General features: G+C 40.9%; 2 protein-coding genes across 2 annotated transcripts in view; one reads left to right on the top strand and one right to left on the bottom strand.

Annotated features, from left to right (window-relative positions):
- Positions 1-2,530, bottom strand: part of EAF1 (ELL associated factor 1) — a 25,056-nt gene extending 22,526 nt beyond the window's left edge. Inside the window, exons 1-2 of the mRNA XM_004385263.2 lie at positions 2,146-2,530; positions 193-287 (exon numbers count right to left, since the gene is read on the bottom strand). Coding sequence (XP_004385320.1) covers positions 193-287; positions 2,146-2,515 — 465 coding nt within the window. The 5' untranslated portion in view covers positions 2,516-2,530. The remainder of the gene's footprint in view (positions 1-192; positions 288-2,145) is intronic.
- METTL6 (methyltransferase 6, tRNA N3-cytidine) overlaps positions 2,516-19,790 on the top strand; it is a 21,926-nt gene continuing 4,651 nt past the window's right edge. The window contains 5 exon segments of the mRNA XM_004385262.2: positions 2,516-2,635; positions 3,626-4,000; positions 4,973-5,107; positions 9,820-9,990; positions 18,252-18,393. Of these exon segments, the coding sequence (XP_004385319.1) occupies positions 3,776-4,000; positions 4,973-5,107; positions 9,820-9,990; positions 18,252-18,393 (673 nt within the window). The 5' untranslated portion in view covers positions 2,516-2,635; positions 3,626-3,775.

The raw sequence follows: 19,790 nt of genomic DNA, 5'->3' as shown, positions 1-19,790 counted from the left end.
CCAAAGAATCATTTCAAATCAAGCATCTAAGAAGCATGAATCTCATCTCCCACCCCTCTAAATTCCTTTTCCCCTTACGTTTGCACTTTAGAAATCTCAAGATTTCTAACAGTTGGAAATTTAAATTGCAATAACAAAATATGAGGATTCACTGTGATCCCATATTTAAAAATAACAATGGAGTAAACTTACAGGGATATGTGGTAGCGTAATTGTGACTTCATCTCCTTTGCCAACCTGAAGCTCTCCTTCACAGGAAGTGTCTATAGACGCTGGCTTAAAATCATCTAAAGGTAAAGGAAAAAGCATTACCTGCTGAATGACTTATACTAAGGGGTTCCAGGGCATTCCTAGTAAAGGATTTTCTGTAACATCAGATAAATGGTAGAATACAAATAATTTTTAAATACTATTTCATTATGGAAAACTTCACATGTACAAAAGTAGAGAGAACAGAACAATGAACCCCTATGGACAATCACCCAGATTCAATAACTGCCAACTCAGGGACAATCTTGTTTCATCTACACCTCCACATACTTTTTCTCCCATCCACTCTGGATTATTTTGGAAAAAAAGTCAGAATTTCAATGCCATTTTATTAAGCACGGATACTCCTTCTCCTAAAAGACAGATGGAAATTGGTGTTGCATTATCCATAATAAGGCATTTTTCTAGGGTTGTTGTGAGGATCAAAAGCAACAGAACACATGAAAAAGATTCTGCAATTATAAAGCCCTATATGAAACATGAAAGACCACAGCATCATACAAGCTTATTTCATTTGACATAGGAACTGTCAAAGTTAGGATATGCCACACGCCATTTCCAGAGCTTTGACAAAGATACCACTGTAGATGTTCAGCGAAGATAGCTGAACTATCTCCAAAAGTTATCCTGCCCATATTTCTGAATTACAGTCAAAGTAGATGATTACCCATCTTACTCCATTTTACATCACACCTGCCTCAAACTGCAGGGCAGGTGCATGAGTGAACCATCTTATTTAAATCCCACATTGCCCTTCACCCCATGAAAACATCAACCTAGTGAATGGTTCAGAAAATGATGTCCTGATCACACTCCTAACATCCTCTCTGAAAGAGATGGACCTGCTGTCAGTAGGAAGCACAGCAATAGCATGTCAAGTGACCACACAAAGATGGAACTTCATTAGCTAACAGGCCCTCTTCCTACATGTTGAGTCACATCTATTAGCTCCTCTGACAAAAACAAGTCTTAACCAGCGTTAGCGCTACCAAGACGGGAAACCAGGGCTTGTGAATCACAGACGGATGCTCAGTCAGCCAATTTCTACCAGCCAAAGCTTTATCCAGGTCACAGAGTGGAAATGGGCCTCCCTCAACAGAGTCTATAATCATGTAGAAAAAGAAGGTGCAGCATAATGGCTATTTTGACATTCCATATGCCTATGCTCTCTTCTGCTTCCAAACATAGATCAAATTTTAACCTATCCCAGGCCTACAAATTCTAATTTTATTCTTCACCCACAAAGCACTTGGTACGGAGGAAAAGTCAGGGTAGTACTGGTGACCTCAAAAGACATCGAAGTCAAACGAGGCACGGAAACCTAGAAGAGAAGGACGCCGATGGGGTGCAAAGGGTGCGGATCTTTTGGCCGGAGAGGGGAGGAAGCGCAGCGTCAGGGTGGCCAGAACTAAGATGGGCGAGGAAAGAGAGCGGAGGAAATGGGGGCGAAGAGAACGGAGGAGCAGAAGGGGAGTAGATGAGGGTCCTTTAAACGTGGAGACTCCGGGTGGGAGAATCAGAAAGGGGGATTGAATGGATCAGAGGGGAAAGAACGGGGGTCTGGTGTTGGCTCCCAGCCTTTCGGGAATGAAAACGGGGAAGTTTTGGCTTAAGGGCTGGGTGGAAAAGAGAAAACGGTCAGTAACGTTCGGAAGAAGAGCTTGGGACTATGAGGTAGAAGAATAGTCGGGAGTGACGAAGAGTTTGGTTTAGGGAGAGCTGAAAAAAGGAAAAAGCCAAGGTCCGGAGGATTTGAAATAAGAGAGAAGGCAAACGGTTCCCTGGACTTTGGGAGGCTAAGAGAAATGAAGAGGGAGTTGAGGCTGGCAAAGGGGGCTGGGCGGCCGAAGGGGGCCGTGAGGGGAGCTGACTTACAGCGAATGGTGTGGAAGGAGGCCCGCGGCCGCTTCTCGAAGCTCTCCCCGAGCCGGAGGCAGTGCTCCTCGCGGTCCAGCAGCGGGTTCGCCGTTCCGTTCATGGCCCCGCGCGAGCCTCGCGCCCGGCCCGGCGCTCTCCCGGCGCGGTCGCGGCCCGAGCTTCCGGCGCCGGCGTCCGGGAAAGCGGTGGGCCCGGAACACCGCTCCGGAGCGCGGGGAAAGCCGAGCCGGCACCCACCAGGGGCCGGAACCAAGTCCCCTTCTCCGCGTCGGGGTGGGGGAAGACTCTGAGGAAGTGAGGCCGCGGGACTTCCGGCGTTGGGGAGGGACTGCTGGGTTCGTGGCGGAAGTCGTGGGGGCGGTGCCATGGCAAAAGTATTCCGTCTAGAGAATCCCAGTTCGAGACCTGCCAAGCTGCTTTGTCCAATCTCGGAGTTACCCGCGACTGCTCCCAAATTCTGCCTCCGAGCGCTGGGCCTGGCTGAGGGGTGAGTACGCCCGGCCCTGCCCCTAAAGGAGAACCTTGTAACGGATGAGGATGGGTCCCAGAGCGCGGCAGCCTAGATTAACCCAGATCTAACAGCCAGTGTGGCCTGCTCTCTGCAGGCCCTAGAGGCCCGCAGGGGCCTAATTTATCTGGGGTGTCCTCAGAAGGACATGAAAGACCCCTCACCACGCGTCACTGGTCTCTTCGTCCCTTTAGCGTCGTGATAGGGGTGCGAAGGCCTCAGTCCCTGGGAAGCGACACCCCTACTGGCTCGTGCGACAGCCCCTTGTGAGTGCTGACCTTGTCATATAGACTCAGGCCACCCGCGCTTAGCTCCAGCTCCCCCGACAAAACGGGAGCCTTTATCCTGCAGGCTGGGAAACGATTATCTCACTTCTGTCTGGCCACTGACTGATCATTCGCTTCCAGTTCGTGCAGCATTTGTTGCTGCGATTGTTTTTAAGTTACTCTCTTCAGGGACAGTTATTTTTGGGGAGTTCCTTTTTCTAAACTGTGAGGATGTATTGTAATAGTTGACTTATTATGCTTTGAGTTAGAGTTGGGTGCATGCGACAGTCCTGGCCACTGAATGTAAGCTCTCTGAAGTTAGGGACTTTGTCTTGGTCTTTGTTACAGATTGAGTTGTATCCTCCCAAAAATATTTGTTGGAATCCTAACCGTGACACCTGTGAATGTAATTCCCTTCGGGAGTAGAGCTTTCTTAGTTATGTTAATGAATCCATGCCAGTGTAGGGTGTGTCCTGAATTCAATTACTTCTGAGTTCCAAGGAGCAGTGATAGACACAGAGAAGCAAGCACAGATAGGGGTGGATGCAGTAGATGCCACGTGAAGACTGTCTTCTTTGTGACCTCTCCTGTAGCAGGCAGTTTTGTGTAGAGTCAGCATCTAGTAAATGTTTGATGAATTGAACCTAACATCTTAAATAACTGTTTTAGAACCGCTGACCAGAATCTCATTCTTTTTCAACAGAAACACCCCATGCTGCCTGAGGCGTGAACCTGCCATGGGGAAACACATCTGAGAAGATCTTGTGTCTGGCGGTGTCAGCGTGGATTTCTCAGGCTATACAGGGATGGAGAATCTTCAGCAGTGCTAAACGCATTATTGTCAACTTATGAGATGGCGTCTTCACAAAGGAAAGGGCTGCAAGCAAGGATTCTCAGCTTTGAAGAAGAGGAGAAACTGAAAAGAGACCAAGCTTTGGTGTCTGATTTTAAACAGCAAAAACTGGAAAAAGAAGCTCAGAAGAACTGGGACCTTTTTTACAAAAGAAATAGTACTAATTTCTTCAAAGATAGACACTGGACCACCAGAGAGTTTGAGGAGCTAAGATCGTGTAGGGAGGTAAGCTAATATTTAGCACCTTGTTTGAGCTGTTCTCTGTTTAAAATGTACAGAGGGATGATTTATTTCATTCTTATGAGGAATGTGAAGCAGAGAATTTATGAATCTTATTAAAATGCTTTTTACCTTGGAAGAGAAACATACAGTTTGGTCTCAAGTGGGTTCAGCAGTTTCTGGGATATATAATACACAGAGAGGGCACTTTAATGGGCATTTTCTATTTCGTTAAAGTTAACCTGAAAATCATAAACATTAAATTCATACTGAGTGACTTTAGTGACAGATTAAGAATAATGATAGTGTTAGTGAGCACTTACCATGGCCCATTTCTAAGAACTTTACGTGTGTTCTTGAATTTAAGCTTTATAATAACTCTGTAAAGTAGGTATGATTATCCTCACATGCAGAGGAAATTGAGTCAAAAAGCTATTTAAGTGATTTGCCCAAGAATAGAATAAAACCCAAAACCAAACCCATTGCTGTTTTGGGGTCGATTCTGATTCACAGCGACCCTAAAGGACAGAGTAGAACTGCTCCATAGGGTTTCCAAGGCTGTAAATCTTTATGGAAGCAGACTGCCACATCTTTCTTCTGAGGAGTGGCTGTTGGGTTCAAACTGCAGGCCTTTCAGTTAGCGGCCGAGTGCTTTGACCACTGCGCCACCAAGGCACCCTAAGAATAGAATGAGAGGGGGGCAAATGGAGGAGTTGGGATTTGAATGCAGGCAAGTTAGTCTCAGAACCTGTTCTGTTAGCCATTATACTGTTATTTCTCCACAGCAAACTACCCAATGTTTGAATAGTTAGATGACAAATTAGGTACCAGTATTAGCTTTGGGTTATTAGTTCACTTGTTTATTGTCCACTCTTTAGGGGCAGAGGCCTTGTCTCTCATGTCCTGGACCTGTTAGTTTGGATTATTTTCTCACTATGCAAATGTAAATGTATTGTAACTTTGAGTTCTCTTCCGCAGTTTGAAGATCAAAAATTGACTGTGCTTGAAGCTGGCTGTGGGGTTGGGAACTGTTTATTTCCGCTTTTAGAAGAAGATCTGAATATTTTTGCCTATGCCTGTGATTTTTCTCCAAGAGCGGTTGAGTATGTTAAGGTTGGTGCACCATCCGTGTATTCTGTTGTGCTTTTTTTTTTAAGGCTTTTTTGTCCTCTCTATGCCCATTTGCCCAATTCCAATCCTCTCCCCTAGAGCTAACCAGCTGTTAGCACCGTGGGCTTTAATTTTTCTGTTCCTGTGAGGTGGAATCGACTTGACGGCAACAGGCTTGGTTTTGGGGTGTTTTTTTTTTTTTTTTTTGGTATATGTACATGGAGAAACAGCTTTATTCAGGAGGCAGTCATGTCTGGTAATCTCACTGTTAGTAATGCTAGTTTTGATCACTGGTTGAGGTCATAGCGACCTGATTCCTTCATTGTAAAAAATACTAACTTTGTGCCATTAACAAGTATGTGGGGATACTTTGGCAACATGCAAATATCCAGTTCCCCATCAACCTTGTACAGTTTTAGCATCCGAAAGACTATTTTTTGAAAAATAATGGTAACACAGTGTACTAAAACTTGCTTTCTTCACTCTGCATTATTTCTTACAGAATTTTTCATGTTAGTATGTATAGATATACCACATTTTTTATTTACCTGTTATAGTATTCTATACAATGGATATATCATACTCAGTTTAACACATAACCTATTGATAGTCATTTAAATTATTTCCCTTTTTACTCTTAAAATAGTATTAATGTGACTATCTTTGTACATGCCCCCCAAAACAAATGTGTGTTTCTCTGTGGTGAATAATGGAAGAGTAGAATTCTTGGAGGGGGAAAAAAGGCACATTTAAATTTTAATAGGTAAGGCCAAGTTGCCTTCCAAAAGGATCTTGCCAATAATACAGAAGTACCTTTTTCTTCTTTCCCTCAACAGCATTTGTCATTCTCAGTGTTTTATTTTTCCCAATCTTATGGGCAAAAAAATTATCTCTCTGTATTTTAACTTGTTTTGCTTTGATTACCAGTGAGGTTGAAGACCTTGTCATTTTTAAGTAAGCATTAGTTTTTCTTCTGCTGTGAATTTCTTAATTCAACAAATTCAGTAAATATTGAGAGCCTAATGTTTGCCAATCACTGTTCTAAGTACTGAGATTCAGCAGTGAGCAAAACAGACAAAAATCCCCAGCCATGTGGGGCTTACATTATAGTAGAACCTTTGCCCATTTTTCTGTTTGGTTGTCACTTTCTGTCTTATTCTTGGAATGTTTTCTGTATATTCTTGTTTCTGTTGTATATGTTGCAAACATTTTCTTATATCCCCTGTCTTTCAGAATGGTTTATGGTATCTCGTTTCTTACGCAGAGTTTAAATTATGTTGTCAAATTTATTAACCTTTTCCTTTTGAGATCCTAAGGTTTTCTCTCTTATTTTAGAATTCTTTACCCAAAGGATTTAGACATAATCACCTATATATTTTTATAGTTGGTGGTTATTATATTTTTTAATCTGGGAAATTTTAGCCGTTATTTCTCTAAATGTTTCTTTGGTCCCATTCTCTCCTTTTTCCTTCTGGGACTCCAGTTACATTTATGTTATACCATTTGATATTGTCCCACAGCTTTTGGATGCTCTGCTTTGTTCTTTTCACTTCTTCCTCTTTGTATTTTCAGTTTGTATAATTTCTGTTGTTCTGTCTTCGAATTCATTGATTCTTTCCTGGACAGTATCAAGTCTACTGATGAGCCCATCAAAAGCATTCCTTATTTCTGTTACTGAGGTTTTTTTATTTCTAGCATTTACATTTTTTTTTCTTATAGCTTCTATCTCTCTGTTGAGATTAACTATCTGATCTTATATATTGTCTACCTTTTCCATTAGAGCCTTTAATATATTAATATTAAGCATTGATTTTAAATGTCTGGTCTGATAGTTTCAACTTCTGTGTCATATTTGAGTCTGGTTCTGATGATTGCTTTTTCTCTTCAGACTATGTTTTTTCTTGCCTTTTGATATGCTTTGTACTTTTTTGTTGAAAGCCTGACATGTTACATTGGGCAGTGGATACTGAGGTAATAGGGGTTTGTAATAATCTAGATAGGAGTTTGGCTGTGTTTTAAGTTTGTTGTTGCTGTAGTTACCAGTGTTGAGGTATCTGGTTGCTATGGACACCAGAGACTTCAAACTCCTCTAATGACTTTATTTTTGCCTCCCTTCTTGCCTTTGGGTCTTCCGTTTATACTGTTCCCCGGAGAGAGTATGTCTCTTGCAGCTCTCCCAGCTGTAATCCACTGCTGTTATTACTGGAGACATTTTAGTGTGGTGGTGGGATGGAGGGGAGGAGAGCACTCCCTAATGCTCTGTTAAGTCCCAGTTTGTAAGTGCACAGTGGGCCTGGGTCTCAGGGGTGTAGCCTTCACAAGTATTTCTGTCTCTCTAGGAGTAGAGCTTTTCTCCCCTTGCCCACCTTTCCCCAGCTGCAGGGAATATCCGCCGGTCTCCTCTCTATGGTCTTTGAGGCATTCCCCCTGCAGATTAAGGCTGAGTCTGGACAGAGTAGTTCCTTTTCCACACCTGCAGTGGTATGCCACCTGTGCCTTTAAGCTACAGGCCTCAGATGACATTTCCCTGCAGATTAAGCCTAAAGCTGTTCTTTCTTGTGGGAGATTAAGAGGCCAACACTATAAAGCTCCAGAATCCCTGTGAGCCTGGTGGAGTTCCTAGAGAAAACACCTGCAAAAGGTGGGAACATCCGATGACTTTGTCCGCAGGAGCTCCTGGGGGAGCTTCACACTTTCATGCTAGCCTACATTTGGCCTCCAGAAATTTGTAAAATTTCTAGTTTAATTTCCCAGGCAGGAGGCTTCTGCCTTGGTAAGCAAATGCTTGGCTCCTGTCTCTCTCTAGATTTTGGGGTGGCCAATTGTTCTGTGGCCTTAGTGCTCGGGTAGTTTGACAAGAAGTCATTACTTTGCTGTCTGTTTAGCTTTTTTCTTTTTGTAAGAATGGGACGCTGTGTCTTTCTGCTTCTCTACACTTCCAAGCCCCTGGGTGGTGCAGAAAGTTAACAAACTCGGTTGCTGGTGCTTCAAGTCCATCCAGAAACACCTTGAAAGAAAGACGTGGCAGTTTACTTCCAAAAAAATCGGCCATTGAAAACTCTGTGGAGCACAGTTCTACTCTGACACACATGGGGTCTCCATGAGTCGGAATTGACTCAATGGCAACTGGTTAACTGGTTTACATCTCTGAACTAAATCTGGAATTTCTCTAATTCATTTGGAATTCTTATTTTTTAATGAGTTTTCAAATGGGTAGCCATTTGTCCAAACATGATAAATTGAATGAGAAGTCTATTTTCCCTCACTGGTAATTGTCATTTTTATTATCTATTTTTAAATCTAATTGTTACCTATCTTTCATCATATATAATACTAAATTACTATATATGTGTATATATATATGAATCTGATTCCAGACTTTTTATTCTGTCCCAGTGATCTATTGTCACATTCCCAAACCACATTGTTATATTACTACATTTTGTAATGTTTTGATGTCTGGTAGGGTATCTCCCCTTTCATTGTTCTTCATTTTAAAATTTGACTTGACTATTCCTAAAGAGTTTCTCTTTCAGAAAAATTGTCCACCCTGTCAACTTTGAATCTCTATTGGGATTCAATTGAGATTGCATTGGACTTGTAGGTGGAATTATGGGTAGAAATGACACCTTTTTTAAAAAATTTTTTTTTATTGTACTTTAAATGAAGGTTTACAGAGCAAACAAGTTTCTCAATAAACAATTAATACACATATTGTTTTGTAACATTGGTTGCCAATTCCACTACATATCAACAGTCTCCGCTTTTCGACCTTAGGTTCCCCATTACCAGCTTTCCTGTCCCCTCTGCCTTCTCGTTCTTGCCCCTGGGCTGGTGTGCCCATTTAGTCTCCTTTTGTTTTATGGGCCTGTCTAATCTTTTGCTGAAGGGTGAGCCTCAGGAATGACTTAATTACTGAGCTATAACGGTGTCCGGGGGTCATATCCTTGAAGTTTCTCCAGTCTCTGTGGGACCGGTAAGTCTGGTCTTTTTTTTTTTTTTTTTTAGTTAGAATTTTGTTCTACATTTTTCTCCAGCTCTATCCAGGACCCTCTATTGTGATCCCTGTCAGAGCAAGAGAAATGACATCTTGTCAGTATTGACCCTTCCTGTCCAAAAACTTGTTTATCACTATTTATCATTTACATTAGAGAAAAGTTTACTATTTTTCTTTATAATACTCTTATACATGTGTCAAAGCTCACCAACTAGAATGTACCAGGAACCCACATGTAGTCAGAAACGTTAGGTTTGTTTACTTGCTACAGCAAGGAAAAATATACCTTAGAACGCACTAAGTATATCACGGGAACATCTCAGTAAGGGGAATTGGAAGGGCTTCTGATAGGATTGGGGCATATACTGGGTGATTCAGAGGAGGGTTAAGGAAGCAGAGGCCACCTGTGGATTATCATCTCTCTGGAAATATACACTTCTAAAAGGCTCAGTTCTGAGTATGTGATAGAGTATATTCTCTCCCCAGTTAAAAATAATTTGTTGAAATGAAGTCTTACCTCTTGTAGCAATATTTAAGATTACATGCTTTATATGAGAATGGTTCAATACTCAGTTTTACCCAACAACAAAGCGAGCGTTCGTTTCTGTGCAGCATTACACAAGTGGAAACAGGGTGTCCCTTTGATGCTGTATTTTTTTATATTGACATAGTTGTTAGATTAAAATTCTTTTGTGTGTTTTTGTCCCTTCCTTTCTAGCAAAATCCTTCATATAACACAGAAAGATGCAAGGTATTCCAGTGTGATCTGACTAAAGACGACCTTCTGGAACATGTACCCTCAGAGTCTGTGGATGTTGTCATGTTGATATTTGTGCTCTCAGCTATTCACCCAGACAAGATGCACCTTGTCTTACAAAATGTTTACAAGGTAAGCAATTTGAGGCTTGCACTTGAGGACTGGCCATCCCAATCTTTTGCTTCACTTCGCTCTGAGGCCCATGTTCTGTCTAGATTCAGAGTCTGCCATTCTCACCAGGTAGGCTGCACAGTCAGTGCATGGAAAGGGTATGAAATGTTCACCCTAAATTATGGTCTGTGCAGTGGCCGTGGTGGCTGCTCTTCAGAGCTTGGCCAGCTTATTATTGAGATAATAATACCCAGATCATAGAATTTTGCAAGATTAAATGAGATATGTGTAAAGTACTAGCACAACACCTACAACATGGTAAGTGCTTTTTAAAAGGTAATCATAGTTGTTGTGGTTATTGTTATTGCCATCGTTGTTGTTGGAGTGGGGAGAACCCAAACTGCTGTGGCCACCAGGAGGCTGCCTTAGCACGCAGAAGGTAAAGCTTCACCCGTTAGTCTTGTGATAAGCCACCTCCGCTTCCATCTCTGAGCCTCAGTTTCCTTGCCTGTGAGACGGTGGTACCTCTCACAGGGTGATTATGACATGCAGGTGAGATCATGTGTGAAGGTGTTTTGTTAGCTACAGTAGAAGCTCTCATTTACACAAACAATTGGTAACAGTGTCAGTTAATTTAAAAAATCAATTTAACCAAGAAATTGTAAAAATGATACATTCTTATCTTAAACCTTTTATTGTAACTTAAAATATATCAGCATATGTTCATTCATCACTTTTTTGACTTAAGACCAAGGCCTTTTCTTTGAGTATGAGACCATTGATTGTCTTTCATACATGACCATACACATAATGTAGTTTTGGTTTCTTCAAAAGGGAGCAAGAACTTAAAGACAATTGGAAAGTAATCAGAGGGCAGAGTCTTTTATGATTTTACCTAGACTTTTATAGTTGACTCACCTGCACCTAATTAAACAGCAGTTTGTTCAGTACTTCTTTTTCAAGGGAAGAATTCAACTTACTTTTCATAGAAAGTAAAACTGCTTTCTATTCACATTCATATTTTATTGTTTCTACACTCTCTTTGTAGAGTATATAATTATAAAACCAAGTACAACTGGCATAAGCAAATTTGGAAGCAAACCCAAGTGACTCATGGTGAGCGTGGATTCACGGAGCGGGGGTATTACCACAGCATGAGGGTGGATGATCTAGAAAGCCTACCAGCCTCAGATGTTCAGTAGGGCACGGGCTTCAGTCCTGCCTTACAGAGGGAGAGCAGAGCATTCAACAAGTCAAAAAAGTAGATGTTGGTTAAAAGAGCTTCTGTTGTATTTAGAGCTATATATCAAAATTTAACCTGGTTTTAATTGTTTTAAAGTAAGTGTTGTTGTTGTTAGGTGCCATCGAGTTGGTTCCGACTCATAGCGACCCTATAGACAGGGTAGAACTGCCCCATAGGGTTTCCAAGGAGCGCCTGGTGGATTTGAACTGCCGACCTTTTGGGTAGTAGCTGAGCTCTTAACCACTACACCACCAGGATTCCTTTAAAGTAAGTAGTGAGGTAGAAATTCCAAGACACCAGAAACCTATTAGGTAATCGTTCTTACTTAAAACAGTGTTTTTGGTAATTCACATATTACCACACAGGTTTTAGCCCTCTGCTTGTGAAGTTTGGGGAGGTTTCTTCTCCTTACCTTCTTTCCCTCTGCCCCTGATATCTGAGCGGATCAGAACCAACATACACCCACAAAGGGACATGATACTTAAGCTGGGTAAAGAGGGAGTAGAGAGCATGTCAACTGGAGTTTTCCAGAGAAACAGAACCAATAGAGGGTGTGTATGCATTGTGTGTGTGTGTGTCTGTGTCTGTCTGTGTCTGTGTGTGTCTCTGTGTGTGTGTGGTATGTGTGTATGTATAAGGGGGGAAATGGACTGGTTTTAAGGAATCGGCTCATGCAATTTTAGGGGCTGGCAAGTCTGAAATATGTAAGGCAGGTCAGCAGGCTAGAAACTCAGGCAGGATTTGATGCTGCTGTCTCGAAGCAGGATTTCTTCTTTTGCAGGAAACCTCAGTTTTTGCTCTTAAAGCTTTCAACTGATTGGATGAAGCTTACCCACATTATCAAGGGTAATCATTTAAAGTCAAGTGGTTGCAGATGTTAACCACATCTTCATAACACCTTCACAGCAACATCTAGGTTAGTGTTTGATGAATTGGATATTGTAGCTTAGCAAAGTTGACACCTAAAATTAACCATAACAGAGAGCATCAGGGAAGAGATGGTGGGATCAGTGATTTGGAGGTCCAGGTGAGTGTGAAGGATTATTAAAGGTGGGGAACTAGAGAGAGAAGGCTGGAAGGGTGGAAAGGTAGTCAGAGAGTAACTTGCATGGCATTGAGAGTATGGAGGGGTTATACTTCTTACTGTTGGCTAGGTGTAGGACGTGACCATGAATGGAGGGTGGAGGACAAAATCTTTTGAAGAGGGAAGCTCAAATCGTGATGAGAGACCAGCATATCTGGAAGGATAGCCCACATGTATATTGAACTTGCCTAGAATTAAGAATGGAGTAGCCTTGATGATAGAACAGTAAGCCAGAAGGTAAACTCATTATGAAATGGAAGGAAATGGCCCTGGAACTGATAGATGACAGTAATGAGAAGGAATAGTGGATGATGTAATCTGATGAAAGGGATTCAGAGCTGGGGGAAGCAAGGAGAACACCAGCCCCCATTCAGGCCCACTGGTACAAGGTTCATGGGAGAAAACAGCCATAACGTAAGAGGTTGCATCGAAAACACTGACTTCAAGGGATAGCCAGGTTTCCGTTGGAACAAGAATGTGAAGGGAACTTTCAGAAGAAGTTATGGATACTAGTGATTTCACTGATAAAGGGTTTCAGAAATTAGGGAAGAGTGGGAGATGGAGTTAGAATAAGGAATGTCCAGAGCGTTATGGAAATGAGAGTGCCCATTATTAATATGTCTATTCTGCATTGTACTGGGGGTCCTACTCAGCTCAGATAAGGAAAAAAAATAAAGATTTAAGAATGAGAAAGAAATAAACAAAACTCATTATTTGTAGACAATATGGTTGTCTAAATAGAAAATACTGAAGGAATTAAAAAGTATAAGAAGTGGTAAGAATTGAACAAAGAGGCTGGGCATAAGATCATTATGGAAAAATCAACTTATAATACAAAGAAAATGTAACTTAAAAAAAAAACTTTCTGAATAGCAATATAAAAATAAAAGGTACCTAAGAATGAATCTAATGATGTGCAAGACCTGTACAGAGTGAATTATATAGTTTAATTGAAGGACATTAAATAAAATTTATATTGAGAGCAATACTATATTCATGAATTGATAGCTCCTTTATCTGAGCCATGTGATTCCAATAAAAATTCCAAAAGTTTCTTGTTTTTTTTTGACAAAATAACAAGTGGATTCTAAAGTCACATGAAAGAACATAGGCCCAAGAATAGTCAAAACACTCCTGAAAACGAGTAAGGTGAGAGGATTTACATCCTCCCAGATATAAAGCTACAGTAATTAGGCAAAATGGTATTGATAGAGAGACAAATTGACAAATGGACTGTGATGAGCACTTAAAAATAGATCTATACATATATGGAAATTTGATATATAATAGAGATGGCATTAAAGACCACTGGGAAAGAAGGGCTACTTAATAAAAGATGGCAGGGACCATTGGTCATCCATGTGGGAAAAAATGAAGTTTGATTCATACTTCATATGCTATGGAAAAATCATTCTCAGGTGAATTAAAGACTTAAATGAACAGACAAAATTTTAAAACTTTCAGAAGGAAATGTAGGGGAAATCTTTATAACCTCTTTAGGGGATACGTTTTCTCAAAGACTCAAGGCGTTTTAAACATAAAGATGATTATAATAAAATTAAGAATTTCTGTTCCTCAAACAACAATATGGCAAACTAAAAAGGCAGGTTGGGAAAAGAAATTTATAATCCATACAATAGACGAAAGATTAATATCCAGAATATGTAAAGAATTCCTGTGTATCAGTAAGAAAGACAACTCAGTAAAAAAAATGAGCAGACATGATTAGTCATTTTATAGCAGAGAGCCTAGGTATGACGAATTAACATGAGGAAATAACCTCAGTAATCCGGAAAATGTAGCATAAAACCATGAGACACTATGAGATAAGCAAAATTAAGAAATCTGACAAAGCCAAGCACTGGTGAGGATATGGATCTGTAGGATCCCATATAGTTTTCTGTAGGAGTATAAATTGGCATAACCACTTTGGAAATCAATTTGACATTATTTTGTAGATTTCATCACTTGGATCAATATGAACCAGCCTTCCACTCCTACCTATATTCCCTAAAGAAACTCTTACCCACATGCACCAAGAGACATGTAGGAGAGTGTTTATGAGAGCAATGTTTGTAATAGCAAACAACTGAAAATAACTCAAAGTCCCATTGATAGAGGGTATGTAAGGTGTGCTAGATCATTTATCAAGATCTAGTGGTAGGTCTAATAAACACCATGATTTTGAAATAGCGATGAATGTAAACTGAGGCATCTCCGACAACTGTACCATGATGTGAACATATTTGTGACTTCTATTAGTGAGAAAATGTTTTGTTGTCTACATTTATAATTGAAGGAATGCTAAATTTCAGTTAGTAGTGAAACTAAAGGTGTAACTTTTTTCCTACCTAAATTTGCAGTCTCCCTAAATTCTAACCTTAGACCCTTTGGGTCTGTGGACTCTATATGTTACTAGGTTGTTGCTAGGTGCCGTCGAGTCAGTTCCGATTCATAACGACCCTATGTACGACAGAACGAAACACTGACTGGTCCTGCACCATCCTCAAAATTGTTGCTGTTTAAGCCCATTGTTGCAGCCGCTGTGTCAGTCCATCTCATTGAGGGTCTTTCGACTTTTTGCTGACCCCCTGCTTTACCAAGCATGATGTCCTTCTCCAAGAGCTGTAGATTAGGACTCTGGATTAGGAACCCCTACTCTCAGAGAAGGCAGAGGGATGATACAGGTGAGGCACATACAGGGAGATGCAACAGTATTGATGATATTCTACTTCTTAAGCTGGGTGGTGGGTTCCACATCTTATGTTAAGTGCATTTTTGCATTTTCTTGAGGTTTAACATATATGTAATAAGAAACTAAATCCTAAGTGTTCCATTAGGTAAGTTTTTACATGTCCATATACTCATGTAAACACCACCTACATATAGGTTCTAGCATCCCTGCAGGCTTCCCAGTGCTCCCCCTCCCCAGGCCCCAGGTAACCACTGTTCTGATCTGTGTCATCATAGATTAGTTTCACCTGTTCTTGAACTTTCTATAAATGGAAACGTATGATATGTTAAGGATATTTTCGTAGGGATGAAATGTTACGTATATTGAATTGAGCCACCTCAGGCCGTACCCTGCCCCTGTTGTAACCTTTCTTCAGTAACAAATTTCATTTCAGCAGTCCTCCTGCTTTTGCTTCCCACTAGAAACCATTTTTCAGCTAATCTAGAATGAGTTTACAGCACCAGTCTGATTACCTCTTTTCTGTTGTCCTAGTGACTGGTTCATTAATTTGACATCATGTGCTTCATCAGGAAATTACCTGAGGGAGAGGCAGTCTCTCAGCCTCTGACAATAAGACACTGGTGGGCAGCTCTGAAGCCTGGCGCAAACAACCACAGTAATAGGCAATTGTCTTAGTCATGCAGTGCTGCTGTAACAGAAATACCACAAGTAGATAGCTTCAACAAAGAGAAATTTATTCCCTGACAGTCTAGTAGGCTAGAAGTCCAAATTCAGGGCGTCTGCTCCCCGGGAAGACTTTCTCTGTCGGCTCTGGAGGAAGTTCCTCGTCATCGGTTGTCCCCTGGACTAGATGCTTCTCTGCACAGGAACCCCAGGTCCAAAGGACACGCTCTGCTCCCAGCACTGCTTTCTTGGTGGTATGAAGCCCCCCAACTCTCTGCTTGCTTCCCTTTCCTTTTATCTCTTGTAAGATAAAAAGTGGTGCAGGCCACACAGCAGGGAAACTCCCTTTACATTGGGTCAGGGATGTGGCCTGAGCAAGGGTGTTACATCCCACTCTAATCCTCTTTAACCACAGGCAGAGATTATGATTTATAACACATAGGAAAATCACAAAATGGAAGACAACCACATAATACTGGGAATCATGGTCTAACCAGTTGACACATATTTTTGGGGGACACAATTCAATCCATGACAGTGGTTGTAACAGTCCTAATTTTCTCCAGATTTTAACTCTAGAGAAATAACAGTGGAATTTTAAACTGGAAGACAACCTTAAAGTTGAACTCCCAGGTTTTTGGAATAGAATGGTGAAGAACAGACCACATTTGCCATCGGAAGACCTGGATTTTGATCTTCCCTATTCCACCAATTTGCCTTGAGACCTCGGCAAGTTACTTTTACTAGGAGCCTTACTTAGTGTCAATGGGTATAATCTACCCACTTCTTGGGGTTGTGTGAGAATGAAAGAACATGACGTTGGCAAATGCCTGGTAAACGATAACAGCACCATGGTCAACGGAGGCATTAGTCTCTTACTTACTGTTTTACAGACAAGAAAGCAGATTCAGAGGGATGAAATTACTTGCTAAAGATCCTTCAGCTAGTTAATGGAAGAACTGAGAGTTGAATCAAGATTTCCAGATTCCTGAGTGAGTGTTCTTTCCACTATCCATGTAGCCTTTCCTTCCTTCTGAAATGAAGAATAAGTTTTCTCATGTGCACTGAATCAGTTATTCACATTTTAAAACTTACCATTTCTGAACAATGTGAAATTGTTGTTATCCACGAGGCTCTTTACTGACTGCCTTTGAAATGCCTGCTGGTATTGACAGGAATCAAGTAAGCAAGGAAGTCTGCTCGCACACTGGGAAGCATTGTGGACTACACGTTCATGTTCTGTTCAGAAAGAGGAAGTGTACTCCAAACTGCATTTAGAACAGTTTACAGCACAGCACATACTCTTTCAAAGGAGAAAAAAATTATTACAATAAGTGGCACGTGTCCGTTTTAAAGTAAGTATCTTAAAAATCAACTTGTTGGTGAGATGGGTCAGAATGACAAGATTTAATAAAATTAGTTCCTCCTTTGAAGTTCCCTCTCATTGGTATGGGACACAATTTGAAAGAATTTTCATGTAAAAAGCAAGTGCCACAGTGCATACCACTTTTCATTTTGAAAAGCACGTGACCCTTTGTTATATAAGATAGGGGCAGTTATACCCACTATACTGCTAATCTTGCCTTCTGATCTTTGAAACATCTTCTCCTCTGACACCTTATCTCTGAAAGGCGCTGCCATGGGACTCACCACTTGGTGCTGGCACTGACCCATTTCCTAAACTCCTGCCCTCTGGCCTGAGGACCCACTCCTCTTCATACACGAGGTTGACCCGAAGTTCCCTCTCCTCTCTGAGCTTCTTTTTTCTTGTCAGTAGTGTGAAGGGGTGACCTGATTCTACAGTAAGACCGTTTGACCTAAGCATGAGTCCTGACTCTCTTACTTAGTAGCTAGCGTGTGATCAGGAGTTAATCACTTAACCTCTTCTAGTCTCAGTTTCCTTATCTCACATGAGGATAATAATTACGCTCCTTCCTGTCTTCTAGAATTGTGGTGAAGATTTGATGAGAAAATGTCTGGTAAGCTGTAGAGTGCTAGGCATGTATTAGTTACTAACATAGTGGGTGAGCTATATATGATTGTAGCCACATATAGTGAAACCATAGCTGAGACTCCGAATGAGGAAAACCAGCCCAAATCAGTAAAAAGCAGAACTACATAATAGTTTTTTAAAGAGGAGGTTTGATATAGGATCACTTACTACAAGAAGGCTAATAAAACGTTGAAAGAACATTTTGCCACATAGAGGTCCTTGAATGTGCTTTAATGAGGATTAGGGTTTTTCATTTATTGTCTTTAGCATTTTAGTTGTATATCACTGGACCTTCTAGAGTGCTCTTGGAGATGCTCAAGAAGTGTCTTTCCAAGGTTATTGGGTCCCTGCCAAGTCTGACTTATTCCTTTGATTGTTGTTGGTTGCCGTCAAGTCGGCTCTGACTCATGATGGTCTTCTGTATAATGGAACAAAATGTTGCCCGTAATCTTTGATTAGCAGATCCTTCATAAGCATATGGCCCCTTTCATAATTACCACAAATTCTAAATTATTTTAATCCCTAAATTAATAAGATTTTATTTTATAGTAAGCTTCATTTGACTAGATTCCCTACTTACCTGCAGTCTACTTTTGTTTTGTAGGTATTAAAACCAGGCAAATGTGTCTTATTTCGTGACTATGGGCTGTATGATCATGCTATGCTCAGGTTTAAAGCCGGCAGCAAGCTTGGAGAAAACTTTTATGTTAGACAAGATGGAACCAGATCCTATTTTTTTACTGATGGTAAGATGAATGGAATCTCACCAGAAAATGTTTTTTTCTTTATTTCCATTTACTCGGTTGCATTGTGGTGCTGGTTTGGGGGAGCAGAGGGTTGCAGCTGTACTTAGCAGACATGCATGAGACCATGGAACCAGCTCTACATTGCTCACCACTTACCGAGCCCCTGGGACAACACAGGCATGGCCCCTGCCCGAGGGCTCTTACAAGCCTTCTCTGGGTGACAGTGTCAGTCAGGGAGCCTAGTGAGTGGGCAGGCTCTGACCTGCCACACGGACGCCCTGCTGAAAACTGTGCTGGAGAAGCGGGGAGGGCAGTGTAGGAACATTACTGTTTAGTAAGGAATGAAGCCCATAGGACGTTTAGGGTCACACCTTGAGTTTACTTTCCCAGGTCACAAAGGTAAGATGCCTTTTTCTGTAAATGTGATTGGATCGATTTTTAAATACACAGATTTGTCATAGAGTAGTGGTAAGAGAGTTAAGAAAAACCATCTACTGGACCAATGGACATGGAGAACCCAGGGTGGAAGGGGAAAGAGGGACAGTGCTTACATGCTGCGTGGATGGCGACTAATGTCACAAAGGAATTTCTGATAAAATTTTTGAATGAAAACCTAATTTCCGCTGTAAACTTTCACCTGAAACACAGTAAAATTTAAAAAACAACAACAAAAAAGAAAAACCCATCTAAATGCCTAACATTTCAGAGCCTTTTAGGTCTGTTGAATATTAGTTTTAAGCCTGCCTAATAATGTGGACCTTCTTAACCTCTGTTTCTACAAACATTTTTATTTCTTGATTGCCATTAAAACTGCAAAATCTTAAAAATATCAGATGATGGATCAAAGACCTAAATATAAAGCCAAAAACTATGAAGTTCATAGAAGAAAAACTAGGACGAATGCTACAGGCACTAATACACAGCATTAACAGGATACAAACCGTAACCATCAACACAGAAACCCCAGAAGATAAGCTAGATAACTGGGATCTTCTAAAAATCAAACACCTATGCTCTTCAAAAGACTTCACCAAAACAGTAAAAAGAGAACCTACAGACTGGGGAAAAAATTTTGGACAGTACAAGTCAGACAAAGGTCTAATCTCCATAATCTACAAGAAAATCCAACACCTCTACAACAAAAAGACAAAGACTCCTATTAAAAAAATGGGCAAAGTAAATGGACAGACACTTCACCAAAGAAGACATTCAGGCGGCCAATAGACACAAGAGGAAATGCTGCCGATCACTAGCCATTAGAGAAATGCAAATTAAAACCAAAATGAGATACCATCTCACCCTGGCATTACTGGCACAAATCAAAAACACTGGAAATAACAAATGTTGGAGAGGCTGCAGGGAGATCGGAACTCTTATGCACTGCTGGTGGGAATGCA

The sequence above is a fragment of the Trichechus manatus genome, unplaced genomic scaffold (genome assembly GCF_000243295.1).
Source record: "Trichechus manatus latirostris isolate Lorelei unplaced genomic scaffold, TriManLat1.0 scaffold00136, whole genome shotgun sequence".
NCBI classification, from domain to species: Eukaryota; Metazoa; Chordata; class Mammalia; order Sirenia; family Trichechidae; genus Trichechus; species Trichechus manatus.
Note: the sequence above shows the minus strand (reverse complement) of the source record. Positions and strands in the feature narration are given on the sequence as shown.